This window comes from Chrysochloris asiatica, unplaced genomic scaffold (genome assembly GCF_000296735.1).
Source record: "Chrysochloris asiatica unplaced genomic scaffold, ChrAsi1.0 scaffold00008, whole genome shotgun sequence".
NCBI classification, from domain to species: Eukaryota; Metazoa; Chordata; class Mammalia; order Afrosoricida; family Chrysochloridae; genus Chrysochloris; species Chrysochloris asiatica.
This window is the reverse complement of record NW_006408526.1, coordinates 431,689-447,352: the sequence shown is the minus strand read 5'-3', so window position 1 is coordinate 447,352 and position 15,664 is coordinate 431,689. Positions and strand designations below refer to the sequence as shown.

Here is a 15,664-nt window from a genome sequence, read left to right as displayed (position 1 = left end):
TCTTAATCTTGTTAGGGTGTCTTCAAAACAGAAGGTCTAATCAAAACAGTGACTTCCAAGGAAATCTATCTGCTGAGCTAGTTAAATTCAAGGTACAGAGGTCTGAAGCTGTTCTTTTTATAGGACAATGATTTTCCTGTCCAGCTTTTAGAGGCATGGTTACTGAACTAGCTCACAAAGCTAAATGTCACTATCTGCCTCTTCCTCTCCTCTCATGAATGGAGAAGCTAAAGCTATCTGTCAAGGAGATTAGTTTCTTCTCTTTTCAGTCCTTTAAAGAACTTCAAGGAAGACTCCACAATCTCCTCTCATAAGACCTTAAAAAGTTGAAACGGCTTCTTCTATCTAACCTAAATCTTTCTGCTGTTGAAGCCGGATTCCACTTCTATCCTGACTACAGAGAGAAAGGTGTTCATCTCCAATCTCTGGGTTGCTTCCCTTAAATTTCAGAGCTCAAAAACATGTATTAAATATCCCTTGTACATGATATCCTGTGAGGTCAAGGAAATAAAGATTTAGCTCCGTTCCACACTATGGTAACTTCTAGTAAACAAAAAACAGTTTAAAATCATGAGGCCGACTATGTAGACAAATCATTATATTAGTGTCAATTTGCTATGCTCCCTCAGATGCAATCTCAGCCACAGGAATCAGCAGAACTTTACAACAAATAGGGACAATAACAAGCATAAATGTACATGCTCAGAAAAGCATTTTTAAAATTTGAATGCAAATGCAGTTACGAATAAATATATACTGAACTCATGGATGGAGGCTGCTTCAAAAATACTAGTACTGTGATTAGATCTGATGTTTGGGTGAAGAAGTTCTAAAAGGTGATATAGTTGAGTAGAGATGCAGAGATATGAGGAGAATGGATGCACTGGAGCTCTGGGTATGCACATTCCAGGAGGAGGAAGAAAGACAAGGAAGGAGCAGAGGCAGGGACCTCTGTTGGCAGTGCTCTGTCCTGATAAAGAAAAGGGTGGAGGTATAAGAGAGTAGCTAAGAGGAAGGAGTCAAATCCTTTTTTCGGGGTTCAGACTCTTCCAGAGAACCACTCTCTTCCCTTCTGAAATCCCTGCTCTCTTACACTCAGAAGCCTGTTTAAATACAATTTTACTCAGCTTTTAAAACTATGACTTTCTGTGAAATTTTTAGTCAGAGTCCTGATCTGCTCTTACAGGGTAGATGAGCTCACTGAAAACGTGTTTTTGTTTCCTTCAATCATCTCACTTGGACTGTGAACAATGACCCCTAAGAGCTTGAAAAGCCAGTTTAGAGCCATAATGTCTACTCTTTTCTTGTGTAAACATGGTCAGAGATTTGACCAGAAGAAAAATTTAAGTTATGTTGTGCTTGCTGTGGTTTTTAGGCCTCAAGTTGTTTCCACTCACAGTGACACCATGTGACAGATGAAAACTACCCCATAGCATTCTCTAGGCGATAATCTTTATGGGAACAGATCATCATACCTTTCCCCAGTAAAGCCATTTGGTGGGTTTTAACTGCCAGCCTTTTGGTTAGCAACCAAATACTCAACATTTGTACCACACGGTACAATATAGAATGTTGTTGTTATGGGCCATCGAGTCGGTTCCGACCCATAGCGAAACTGCATAGGGTTTCCAAGGAGTAGCTGGTGAACTTGAACAGCCGACCTTGCAGTTCAAACGGCTTTGCAGTCTGGCACATTAACCCACAGCACCATACCAGAACTCCATAATTACCTTAACATGCCAGTAGTATCCAATACACACCTTATATTGCAAGTACACAAAGCATTTTTGTTGAATGCATGAATGAATGAATGGCAAACATATATATACTTGCTCAGCAACATTTTACATTTTCTAAAATTTAACAAATGTAGTAAATAAGTGAGACTCAAAATTAAGTGTCCATGTATTAACGTATGGACATAAATTAGTGGATTTAGCAATATACTTTAGAAATTTCTTGGAAAAGGAACTGTTACATAAGAAAAAACTAGTATCATTAATAAAATCTTTCATGACTATTGTAACCTCTGCAGATTTTAGCCAGAAAATGAAAAAAGCCCTTGCAATTAAAAAATGTAAAATTAGTATGTTAATTTAATTATGCAAAGTCCTCTATAGAAATTCTTAGAACTGTAGATATGGTTTTTAAATAACTGGTAAAATAACTGTACTAGCTCTATAACAAATGTCTCACAAGCCAACCTTTACTTTTTAAAAAGCTGCATGGAGAGGAAGATGTCAGAGAATCATTAAGAAACTTTTTTCCTTATCTAGAAAGTACCATAAGATTCCCCAAATTCTATTTTCATCTGATTACAAGATCTAATCAGAAAATTGCCCCAGTCCCCTGACCCAGGATAATGAAATCTTTTCATGCCTTTGTCCTTATCTGACTGGACTGTATCAAGCCTCTGAAACATGTTTTACGTCCAGTGTGAACCTAAACTAGGTTAAGTCTGGTGAAGAAAATACCACTTGCTATCAATACAATTTCAAATCTTTTATGCTCTCAGAAAACATAATCTTATGTTTTAAAGAGAGACAGTGTAACTTAGTGATGAAGATAAGCCAGCATTCAAGTATCAGATCTTTCACTTGCTTGCTTTGTAATACTGAGCAAGTCATTGGCCCTCACTAAGACACCATTGCTAGATGTGCAAAGTGTGAATAGGAAGAGTCTATGTCTTACAAGGTTGTTTTAAGAATTGAACAACAGAATTTGTAAAGACTGTCATATCCAAAAGGTACTCCATAATGAGAGTCATGGGACCCTGATGATGCCATGGGTTATGCATTGGGCTGCTAACCAAAAGGTTGGCAGTTTGAATCCACCAGCCGCTTCTTGGGAGAAAGGTGAGGCAGTTTGTTTCTGAAAGATTTACAGCTTTAGAAATCCTACAGAACAGTTCTACTCTGTCTTACAGGGCTGCTATGAGTTGGAATGGACTCCACAGCAGTGGGTGGGAATGATAGCTATCATCATTATCATCATTGCTATTATATAGGGAGACAATCCTTGTCCAACCCTGCCCTTTCCCTAGCATTCAATTCTTCTCACAGAGCCCATATATGTTCTACCAGGAGCCTCAAACCAAGAAGGAGCCAACTCAGAGCTGTTGAGTTGATTCTGACTCGTAGTGACCCTATAGGACAAAGGCGAGAACTATGGTTTCTGGGACTGTACACACTTATGAGACAGCAGACAGCCTCATCTTTCTCCCATGGAGCAGCTGGTGGAATTGAATTGGCAACCTTGTGTTTAGCAGCCCAACACTTAATCCACTGCACTACTTGCTTGCTGTCTAGTTGGATCTAACCTATATCAAACCTGTATAAGATTTCCAAGGTGAGATTACAAATCATTACAAGAGCAGAAAAACTCATCTTTCTCCCAGAAAGTGGCTAGTGGATTCGAACTGCTGACCACTAGCAACCCAACTTGTAACACACTATGCCACCAGGGCTTCTAGAAGGAATCAAAACCCCAAAGAAGGGAGGGGTGGTTGGCAACCCATTTTTCCTGTTTTCACTGATACAATTCCCTAGACCCAAGTACAGGGTATACATAACAACCACCTGGGGCAACTTGGCTGCCTTGAGGACTACACAATCTCTGTTAACTACAATCATGAATGATCTCAAGAACAGGTGGGGCAGCTCATTCAGTCGAGGGCCCCAAACAGCACCTATTGCTACCCATACAACGATATGCACAAAGAAATGTAATGCTCACTCTGCTAAACCTTCATAAAGCCAAACTTCTGGAATCCTCCTAATCCTGGTGATTCATGCACCAATTTCATCCAATCACAGGTGAAGAAAAATAGCACAGAAAGAATTTAACTCCACTAATTCATACACTCCTGGTGTGGCATTGTTGGATCAGCACTGGACTGCAGTTCAAACCAAACTTATGAATGTGAAAGTTGGACAGTCAATAAAGAAGACCAGAGAAGAATGATGCATTTGAGTTATGGTGTTGGAGAAGAATATTAAAAGTACCAAGGACTGCCAGAAGAACAAACAAATCTGTGTTGGAAGAAGTACAACCGAATGCTCCTTAGAACACAGGATGGCAAGACTTCATCGCTCATACTTCGAACATATTATCAAGAAGGACCAGTCCCAAAAGAAGGACTTCACACTTGGTAAAGTGGAGAGTCCATGACAAAAAGGAAGACCCCCCAATGAGATGGACTGACACAGTGGCATCAAGAGTGGGTTTAAGCATTGTGAGGGTGGCAAAGGACCTGGAAGAGTTTCATTCTGTTGTGCCCAGGATTGCTGGGAGTCAGAACTGACTAGATAGCACCTAACAGCCACAACAATAAAGCATTCCAGGGGTAAGAGATGATTGGCTGGCTGTCAGTTTTCTAAGATTCCTGGTGGGGCACTTGGCTATGAACTGGAAGGTTGTTGGTTCAAACCTACCAGCTGTTCAACAGGGAAAAAGACCTGGCAATCAAGACTACAGCTTGAGAAACTCAATGAGGCAGTTCTACCTTTCCTATAGAATTACTATGAGTTGGAATTGACTCGACAAAACAGTGACAACAACCTTTTTCTATTTTTGACTTTTGCTGGAGGCACTGTTGTTGTTGTTAAGTACCCTTGAGTAGGTTCCAATTCATAGCAACCCTATGTAGGGTTTCTGAACTCTGTATTGGGTTAGAACCACCAGCCTAGCTGTTAGCAGTACAGTGATTATCCTACAGTACCACACCAGAAATAATTTTCCTATTTTTACCATGAGAAGAGAAAGTCCACAGTGGATATGTGAACATAAATGTCAGCTGGTTTGTAATATCCTCTCCCCAACGTTGAGTGGGGATCTTGGTATGATGATGAACACTGGAATGGGCAGGTCAGCAGTCCTCAACTCCAGTGACTGTTGTCAAATACAAATCTGGGGTTGTTAGGTCTTCTTTTAGTATGTCCCCCAAGAGCATCTAGAAATCTAGATTTAATGTAAAACGTACTGATTTTTCAATGTTGGCCATTGGTTTAGATAGTTAAACAAATGCAGTATGAAGAAATAAACAAGCCTACAAGATAAACCTGACATGTGAGTCAACAATTTGGTAATGAGCTGAATTAAAATAGGCCTCACATATGGATTAGATATGGGCCATGGTGGTCTGGAGAATGCCCCTCTGGTTTTGAGCTTAGAAACTAGGCTAAGCCGTTCGTTTGGATGGGTGATGTAGAGGAAAAAGTACATGGGGGAGAAGTAGGAGTTTCATTTGGATGTGTCTATCTTGAGTGCTCTGGTAGCATAGTGGTTACGAATCGGGCTGCGAATCTTAAGGTCAGCGGTTCGAAACTACCAGCTGCTCCGTGGGAGAAAGATGAGGCTTTCTACTCCCGTAAAGATTTACACCCTCGGAAACCCTATACAGGGTCGCTATGGGTCGGAACCGACTCGATGGCACATAACAACACAACATCTTGAGTGCTCATGGGATATACAAGAAGAGAGGTTTGGCATTTGAAACAGATTTCAAAGTCATCTGACTGAGGTGGTTGTGGAAACTATGTAAGTAGATGAGCTGCTCCAGAGAGAACACATGGAACAATATTGGAAGATGGTACAGACCCTAATAAACATCAGTATTTGAGGGAGGTGGCTGAGTGAAAAAGTCACTAAAGGAGGGTCAGAAACAATACCCAAGGAAGTAAAAGGAGCACAAAACAATTTGGTATCAAGGAAGTTGAGGTAGGAATGAGGAGTAAGGGGAGAGCCATTCAGTAGGTCAAATGTTGCATTTGACCCAGCTGGTATTTAAAATACCTGTGGTATAGCTTCCAGAATCACAGCATCTCATAAGCCACTGCAGTAAAGCACACTGACAGACGAAGGATGGTTCGACCTCTAGTGGATGTTATAAAAATGCAGTCCAGGCATTCATCAATTAAAAATAAAACCACAAGAACACTGCAGTCAAAAGTTCACTTCAACTCAGCCACTCTATAGGTCAGAGTAGAACTGCCTTATAGGATTTCTAAGGCTGTGTAGTCTTTGTGGAAGCAAACTGCCATATCCTTCTCCCAAAGAGCAGCTGGTGGATTCAACCAACCAACTTTCACCCATTTTACATGAAAGATATTTGAAAATGTTACTTAAAAAAAAAAAATTATTAACCAAATGATATTTCCTATCAACTTCTCAAATGCACTCAATATGAATACGACAACATATAAACCAACCAAACCAAATCCATGCTCCTGAGTTGATTCTGATTCATAGCAAGCAGTCCTATAGGACAGGATAGAAATGCTCCATAGAACTTCCAAAATGGGAGCAAACAACCTCATCTTTTTCCTGCTGAGCAACAGGTGGGTTCAAACTTCTGACCTTGTGATTAGCAGCCAAGTGCTTAACCCACTGTACTACCAGGGTTCTTTATACAACACACAGCTAATGTGTAAATCAGGTCTGATGTGCTTTTTTCAAGCAATAAAGACAAACTGTGAATATAACAGTACTGTACAGACTTCTTACAGGAACTCTGGTGGTGTGGTGCTGTAGGATTCACAGCAGACTGTTAACGCAAGGTCAGCAGTTCAGCCTTACCAGTTCAAAATCACCAGCTGCTCCTCGGGAGAAAGATGAGGCTGTCTGCTCCCCCCGTAAAGATTTACAGCCTCAGAAACCCTATACCCGGTCACTATGGGTTGGAATCAACGCAATGGCAGTGGGTTAGGTTTGGTATTTGTTAGTTTTCTTTGTGTGTTGGTATAGTGGATTACATGTTGGGCTGCTAACCACAAGATCAACAGTTCAAATCCACAAGCCACTCATCAGATGAAAGATAGAGGCTGTTGGCTTCCATGTTAGAAACCTTTAGGGAGCAGTTCTACCTTGTCCTAAAGGGTCCCTATGAGTCAGAATTAACTAGATGGCATCGAGTTTGTTTTCTGCATAGACTTTGTAACCACCAGAGAAACAGTACATGTAGGCTGAGTTTGGCTACAGCAATTGAGTAGGTCATTCAGCATCGTTTCATAGAGTCCAAACCAGACTTTAAAACTTTGGCCTGTTTGCTGGTCTTTCCTTTTGCAAAAGTAGGTGATATAAGAAGGCCCAAAAGACACTGGTATGACTGATTTGAAAGTGCAAATTCTATGACATATGTGTACATCATAGAGTCTGCATGGATACTTTCTGGGTCTGCAGCTTCTGCTTGTAGGGATCCCTCACAAATTCAGTCCTTACCTGTGTGCAGTTCAACTCCTCTTCCATGAAAAATACCATGATCTCTTAAGCATAGGAATTGTGTCTTAGCAATTCTTTCATTTTAATCAGCAGCTGCTATCAACCAAGAGGCTTGCAATAAAAATCTGGTGATTTGATGAGCGTTAAATATGCATCTTGCAATTGCTGAGAAAGGACCATGAAAATGAGGAGGACATCATGCTTGGTACAGTACAGGGTCAGCACAAATGAGGGAACCTGCCCATGAGATGGATTGATATAATGTTGTTGTTGAGTGCCATGGAATCAGTTGCAATTCATAGCAATCCTGTATAGGATTTCCAATACTTTTAAAATCTTTTCTTGAGGAGAAAGTCTCATCTTTCTCCTGCTGAGCAGCTGCTGGGCTCGAACTGCCAACCTTGTGGTTCACAGCCTAGTGCTTATCCTACAAAGCCATCATACTCTCTGGATTGATAGAATAGCTGGGTTCAAACATACCAGCTCTAGTGAGGATAGTGCAGGACCTGGCAATGTTTCAGTGGGACTACCGACAACAAGTAGTTTCCAAGTAACATCTCTGAGGGATCCTGGGATTTCTAGAGCAAATATTTGGATGATTTGACCTATTAAGTGGCTTGGATGCTTCTAGGTCAGTGATTCATAATGTTTGTTTCCTGGACCGGTAGCATTACCATTACTTGGGAACTTGTTAGAAATTCAAAATCTTGGGCCCTAGACTTTGGAATGAAGACCATGGGGTTGTTTTTAGCAAGCTCCCACCTTGAATTAAGTTTGGAACCTCTGCCCTTCAGCATACCTACTTTGTTAAAGACTGAAATGTTACTGTGTTTTTCAAGCACTTGGAAAATATTCTGCTTAATGATTAAATGATATAACCCCACCAAAAAAAGTGGGACAGAAACGTAGACACTGGCATCTAGCTCCTTTTCCCCTCTAAATATAATGACTTATTTGGACATTATTGTTACGGTTGTGTGCTGTCCAGTTAGGTCTGACTCATAGTGACTCTGTATAGGGTTCCAAGAGTGGCTGGTAGATTTGAACCATCAACCTCATGGTTAGAAGTCCAGAGCTTATCCTTCAGTGTCAAACCAGGATTCCTACTTGGACACAGACAAAAAAATGACAAAAATAGCTCAATAACTTCCTAAGAACCCGTCTTTCTTTTGATATGCAGTTTTTAATAAATAAAACAATTATTCTGCCATCAAATAAGTAATTTCCCATTCATTTCACAAATACAGTTCATTAGTCAATGAGATTACCTGCAGGTGGATTTTTAATGTGACATTCGTCTCTCTTAATATAAAGTTCTTCTTCCAGCACTTCCTTAATTCTTTTATGTGGCTCACAATATAAGAATTTCTTCCCTAGAAAGACATTAATGAAACTGATTACTTACCATAAATTCTGTTCAACTGCTAGGCATTATACCTACATTAATTTTTTTAAAAGACATACAATTACATGTAAATAACAGAAGATTCACCCTGAAGGCTTCATTGCAACTCATCCATTGTAAACTTTGGTTCATTTGGTTCTGGCAATAGGACTTTACCCTTTCATATAATTCCTAACAACTCCTGGTTTGGTGCTGTAGCATCAACACTGGACTGCAAACCATAAGATCAGAAGTTCAAACTCACCAACTGCTCCTCGAAAACATTATACAGGGTCACTCACTATGAGTAGAAGAAAAGAGAAAGTAAGACCATTCTGCATTCTATGCCATAGCAACTTGAGGTTCATTTTCACCAACATTTTGCATTTAACGGGTGGCTTATGAGCACAAACAATGAGGAGCAGTGACTCAAAAGAAATGAGAACTGCTAAGAACGAGACTGTTCCAGACTTTTGTTTGATGGGATCTAATGGAGTCTTGATGGGGTGCTGTAGGCTAAGCCTAGATTACTAACCACAAGGTCAGCGGTTCAAACCCACTAGCTTCTCCTCAGAAACCCTATACAGGGATGCTGTGAGTCAGAACTGACTCTGCGGCACTGAACAACAATGGTGCTGTAGGATAAGCACTGAGCTGCTAATCTTAAGACCAGCGATTCAAATCCACCATGCACTCCTTGGAAACCCTATCCCAGGTAACTATGAGTCAGAAATGACTCCACTGCACTTAACAACAGTAATGATAGTTAAAATTTATTTTAAGGAGCTCTGGTAGCATAGTGGTTACGAATCGGTCAGCTAATCTCAAGTTTAGCAGTTTAAAACTACCAGCTGTTCTGAGGAAGAAAGATGAGGCTTTCTGTTCCCATAAAGATTTACAGACTTGGAAACCCTACACAGGCTTGCTATGAGTCAGAACCGACTCCCAGGCACACAGCCACCACCACCATTTATTGTAGTTCCAGCTACAATAAATAAGATCCTCCAACATCTTATGTATATTATTTATTTGTCTTTCTCACAGTGACCCTCTGGGCAAGTATAATAATTCCTATTTTACGGATGAGAAAGCTACTTGCTAAAATCATACAGATGGTCATTAAAAAACAAAAAAACATAAAAGATACCAGAATCTTACAATTCTGCCTGATTTTTCCCAAGGTCCTAGAATTACGGGAAATTCAGCAACGATGTATTTAGATTTCAGCAAGTTGTCTGATAAAGTAGATTTGTAGGGTGCTGAATTTCCATGCCAACTATGCTGATGAGCAGCTAAAGGTCAAACAGGATGAGGGCTTCTGGTGACACTGATCCTGTTGGGATCATCATCTAAATGACAGATTTGGATATAAAAAATCTACCAGCAAACTCACCACATGTGGGAATGGCCACAAACTTGTATGAATGATTTAAATTCATAAATTACAGACTCAAGAGTCAAGGGCTACTTCTACAGATTGGAATAAAGTACCAAAATCCATTAGATGGAATTGATGGGGATACATGTAATTAACTTGTATGGATCAAACAAATTTCTGCCTAAATATAGTATAAAAAATACAGATAAAATCTTTTCAATTGAGGAGAAGGGACAGAAAGAAACAAAGGATGCCACAGACTACATTTGTCATGTTGTTAGGTGCCATCGAGTCGGTTCCAACTCATAACAACTCTAAGCACAACAGAACAAAACACTGCCACATCCTATGCCATCCTCAAAATAGTTATTTTGTTTGAACCCACTGTTGCTGCCATTGTGTCAGCCATCTTACTGGGGGTCTTCCTCTTTTTTGCTGACCTTCCACTGTACCAAAAATGATGTTCTTCTTCAGGGACTGGTCCCTCCTGACAACATGTCCAAAGCACAAGAGACGAAATCTCACCATCCTTGCTTCTAAGGAGAATTCTAGCTGTACTTCTTCCAAGATAGATTTGTTTGTTCTTCTGGAAGTCCATGGTACTTTCAATATTCTTCACAAACACCATTAATTCAAATGCATTGATTCTTCTACAGTCTTCCTTATTCACTGTCCAATGTAAACATGCATATAAGGCTATTGAAAATGACCTGGGTTGGGTCAGGCTCACTTTTGTCTTCAAAGTGACTTCTTTGTTCTTTAACATTTTCACAGCAGATTTGCCCAGTGCAATATGTCATTTGATTTCTTTTTAAATTTTTATTGTGAATTGAGTAAAGGCTTAGAGACAAGCTCATGGGCCTTATAACCAATGAGTCCTATACTTTGTTTCCTCTCCATACTTACAAGTCCCTCAATGCAACAACAGCCATCCCACTTCTTCTTCCCTGTGGTTCCTACTTACTCTCCACCCACTCCCTACTCCTTCTCAACTTTGTCCCCAGACAAATGTTGTCCTTTTGATCCCGAATGATTGACCATTCCATTGTGAGTACGCCCTGCTAGTGTTATTGTCACCCACTATAAACCTATCTACTGCTTGGCTGAAAATTGGGCCACAAGGGTGAGCTCCCTTCCAGACCCAAAGGGTGATCAAGGACCAACATCTCAGTCTCCACCAGTCTCTTTCTGATCAGTAAACCCAGTCTTTTTTTCTTTTAGTTAAATTATTTTGAGTTTTGTTCCACATTTTCTCCCACTCTATTTGGAACTCTCTAACTCAATCCCTCTCAGGGCACTTGGCAGTGGTAGCTGGGCATCATCCATTTCTTCCAGTCTCAGAGTTGTGGAGACTGCTGTTTACATGTTCCATTAGTCCAGAGGACTAATTGATTCCAAGCCTCTTCAATTCTTATAGCTCTTCTTTCTTCTGCACATGGAGAAACCAACAGCTGCACCCCAGACGACCACTCGTGAACTTTCAAGATCCCAGATACTGCTCACCCAAGCAGAATGTAGAACATTGTCTTTGTGGACTATGTCATACCAAATGACCATGGTGCCCCCTGAGACTATGGTCCTATATATGGTGTGATATATTTGTTGTTGTTGTTGTTAAGTACCGTGGAGTCGGTTCCGATTCATAGTGACCCTGCACAGGGTTTCTGAGGCTGCAAATCTTTACGGGAGCAGAAAGCCTCCTCTTTCTCCCGCGGAACAGCTGGTAGTTTCAAACTGCAGACCTTGAGGTTAGCAGCCTGATTTGTAACTACTACAGGTCTTGTTTAATTCTTTTGCAAATAGATTTCCAGCTTTTTCAGCACCATTTGTTGAAGAGAGGATCTCTTACCCATTTAATGTGGTTTGGCCCTTTGTTAAAGATCAGTTGATTATTATTGTTAAGTGCTGTCAAGTCAGTTCCAACTCACAGTGACCCTGTACAGTCTTTTGGAGAAGCAACTGGTGGGTTTGAATCACCAGTCTTGCGGTTAGCAGTCCAGTGTTTACCCAACAGTGCCACCCAAGATTCTATAGGTGGATGGGTTCACAATTCTGTTCCGTTCATCTATGTGTCTTTCCTTGTACCAGTACCAGGCTATTTGTATGCTGTGGCTGTATGTTGTTGCTGTTGTAAAGTGCCGTCGAGTCAATTCTGACCCATAGCGACCCTGTAAGGGTTGCGGAGGAGCAGCTGGTGAGCTTGAACTGCCAACCTTGCAGTTCAAACGGCTTTGCAGTCTGACGCATTAACCCACAGTGCCACACTAGGACTCCTGTGGCTGTATAGTAGGTTTTAAAGATCAGGAAGTGAGAGATCTCTTACTTTGTTTCTCTTCATTAGTAATGCTTTTCTTATCTGGGGTCTCTTTCCTTTCTATATAAAGTTAGTGATTACTTTTTCCATCTCTTTAAAGAAGGTTGTTGGAATATGAATTGGGATTGCATTATATCTATAGATTACTTTGAGTAGTGTTGACGTTGTCACAGAGTTAAGTCTTCCTTTTTCCTCTTTTGGGTTCTTATAGTAGTGTTTTGCAATTTTCTTTGTATAGGTCTTTTGTTTCTTAGGTTAGCTATTTCTAAGTATTTCATCTTTTGGGTGACTGTTGCAGAAACTGCTGCTTTCCTGATTTTCTTTTCAGAGCTGTATTAGGGTAAAGGAGTCCTCGTGTGGCACTGTGGGTTAATGCGATGGACTGCAAAGTCGGTTTGAACCGTGAGGTCGGTGGTTCAAGCTCACCAGCCGCTTCTTGGAAACCCTATACAGGGTTGCTATGGGTCAGAACCAAATTGATGGCACTTAACAACAAGTGTAAAGGAATCTGACTGATTTTTGTATGTTGGCCTTGTACTCTGTCTTGTTTGCTGAATCTTTCAATAAGTTCCAATAATTTTCTTGCCAAGTCAGATTTTCTATGTATAGGATCATATCATCTGTAGAGAGTTTTACTTCTTGTTTGCCAATTTTGATGTCTCTAACTTCCCTTTCTTGCCTTATAGATCTTACTAGGACTTCCAGCACTATATTAAGTTGTTGTTGTTAAGTGCTGTTGAGTCAGTTCCGACCCATAGCGACCCTGTACAGGGTTTCCGAGGCTGTAAGTCTTTACGAGAGCAGAAAGCCTCATCTTTCTCCCATGGAGTGCTAGTAGTTTCGAACTGCTGACCTTAAGGTTCGCAGCCCAATTTGTAACCACTACGCTGGAGTGGTGATAAAGGGCATCCTTGCCTAGCTCCCATCTGCAAGGGGAATGCTTTCAGTTTCTCTCTGTTCAGAGTAATGCTGACTGTTGGTTTTGTATATATGCCTTCAATTATGGTAAAGAATTTTCCTTCTATTGTTATTTTGTTGAGCATTTTTCTTAGGAATGGGTTTTGGATTTGTCAAATGCCTTTCCTGCATCGATCCATATGATCACTTTTCTTTATTTATGTGGTGTATTATGTTGATTTTTTTTTTTCTCTAATATTGAGCCATCCTTGCCTAGCTGGAATGAATTCTACTTGGTCATCATTTCTTTTTTCTTTTTCAAATATATTGTTAAATTCTATTGGCTAGAAATTTGTTGAGAATGTTTGCATTCTATGTTCATGAGGGGTATTGGTGTATACCTTTCTTTTCTAGTGCTGTCTGCCTGGTTTGGGTGTCAGGAATATACTTGCTTCATAAAATGAATTCAGGAGCTTTCCACACTTTTCTATGTTCTGAAATAATTTGAGTAGAATTGGTGTCAGCTGTTCTCTTAATGTTTGGTAGATCAGAGTCCTTCCATCTTCTTTTCATGCTTTCTGCATCGTTTAATATTTTGTCCATGTTGTTGTTAGGTGCCATCGAGTTGGCTCTGAGTCACAGCGGAACAAAACACTGCTGGGCCTGTGCCACCCTCACAATTGGTACGCTTGCACCTATTTCTGCTGCCACTGTGTCCATTCATCTCATTGGGGATGGTCATCTTTTTATATAACCCCCCCCACACACTTTGTCGAGCATGATGTCCTTCTTCAGGGGTTGATCTGACAACGTGTCCAAAGAAAGAGAAATGAAGTCTGACCATCGTCACTTCTAAGGAACATTCTGGCTGTACGCCTTCTGAGACCGATTTTTTGGTTCACCTGGCAGTACAAGGTACTTTCAATATTCTTAATCAACACCATAACTCAAATGCATCAAATTTTCTCTGGTCTTCCTATTCATTGTCAAACTTCAACATGTATATGAGGCTATTGAAAATACCATGGCTTCAGTCAAGCATAGTCCTCAAACTGATATCTTTGCTATTGAACACTTTAGAGAGGTTTTGTATAGCAGGTTGTCCAATCCAGTGTCATTTAACTTCTTGACTGTTGCTTCTATGATTGTTGATTGTAGATTCAAGCAAAGTGAAGTCTTTGACAACTTCAATCTTCTTTCCACTTATCATGATGGTTAGTTATTGGTCCTGCTGTGAGGATTTTTGTTTTCTTTACATTAAGGTGCAACTCATACTGCAAGCTGTGGTCTTGGATCTTCATCAGTAAGTATTTTAAGTCCTCTTCACTTTCAGCAAGCAAGGTTGCACCATCTTCATATTGCAGGTTGTTATAGTCTTCCTCCAATCCTGATTCCACATTCTTCTTCAGATAATACAGCTTCTCTGGTAACTTGTTCAGCATACAGATTGAATAAATTTGCTGAAATGATAGAGCCTTGGCACACACCGTTCCTGTTTTTAAAAACATTCAGTGTCCCCCTGTTCGGTTTGAACAAATGCCTCTTGATCTATGTGCAGGTTCCTCAACAGCATAATCAAGTGTTCTGGAATACCCATTCTTCACAATGTTATCCATAATTTGCCATGATCCACACAGTTGAAAGCCTTTGCATAGTCAAGAAAGCGCAAATAAACATCTTTCTGGTATTCTCTGCTTTCAGTCTAGATCCATTTATGTCAGCAATGATATCTATCCCTAATTCTATGTCCTCTTCTGAATCTGGCTTGAGTTTCTGGTAGTTCGCTGTCAATATACTGTTTTTTAATTATCTTCAACAAAATTTTACTTGCATGCGATATTAGAGTTCTTGTTAGATGATTTCCACATTCCGTTTGGTTATTTCTATTTGGAATGGGTACAAATACGATTCTTCCAGTCAATTGGCCAGGTAGCTGTGTTCAAAATGTCTTAGCACAGATGAGTGAGCACCTTCAGTGCTGCATCAGTTTGTTAAAAGATTTCAATTTGTACTCCATCAGTTCTTGCAACCTTGTTTTTGCCAATACGTTTAGTGCAGTTTGGTCTTTCTCCTTCAGTACCTTTGGTTCTTGATCATATGCTACTCTTAAAATGTTAAACATCTGTCATTTCTTTTTAGTACAGTGACTCTGTATTCCTTCCATTTTTTAAAATGCTTTTTGCATCATTCAATATCTTGCCCATAGAAATCCTTCAATATTGCAACCCAAGGCTTTGAACCAATACTCTAAGGAAGGTAAAAGTTTCTTTTAAAAAAATCATTACTGGTGATGAGACATGGATTCATCACTATGAGCCTGAGAGTAAACAGCAGAGTATGGGATGAAAAAAATCTCAATTGCTTGTTGCAGACCGTGTAAGACTAGTCAGAGGTTCGAGGCCCTCTAGGGCTGAGTGTAACAAATGAGGCCACTGGCAGTTAATGGAAAATTGCTTTCATCTTAATATTCAGG

At 40.2% G+C, this 15,664-nt stretch overlaps 1 protein-coding gene across 1 annotated transcript in view; it reads right to left on the bottom strand.

Annotated features, from left to right (window-relative positions):
• The window catches only part of LOC102827569, a 52,194-nt gene that overhangs the window by 30,790 nt on the left and 5,740 nt on the right, over window positions 1-15,664 (bottom strand). Inside the window, exon 2 of the mRNA XM_006833940.1 lies at window positions 8,487-8,591. Within this exon, the coding sequence (XP_006834003.1) occupies window positions 8,487-8,591 (105 nt within the window). The remainder of the gene's footprint in view (window positions 1-8,486; window positions 8,592-15,664) is intronic.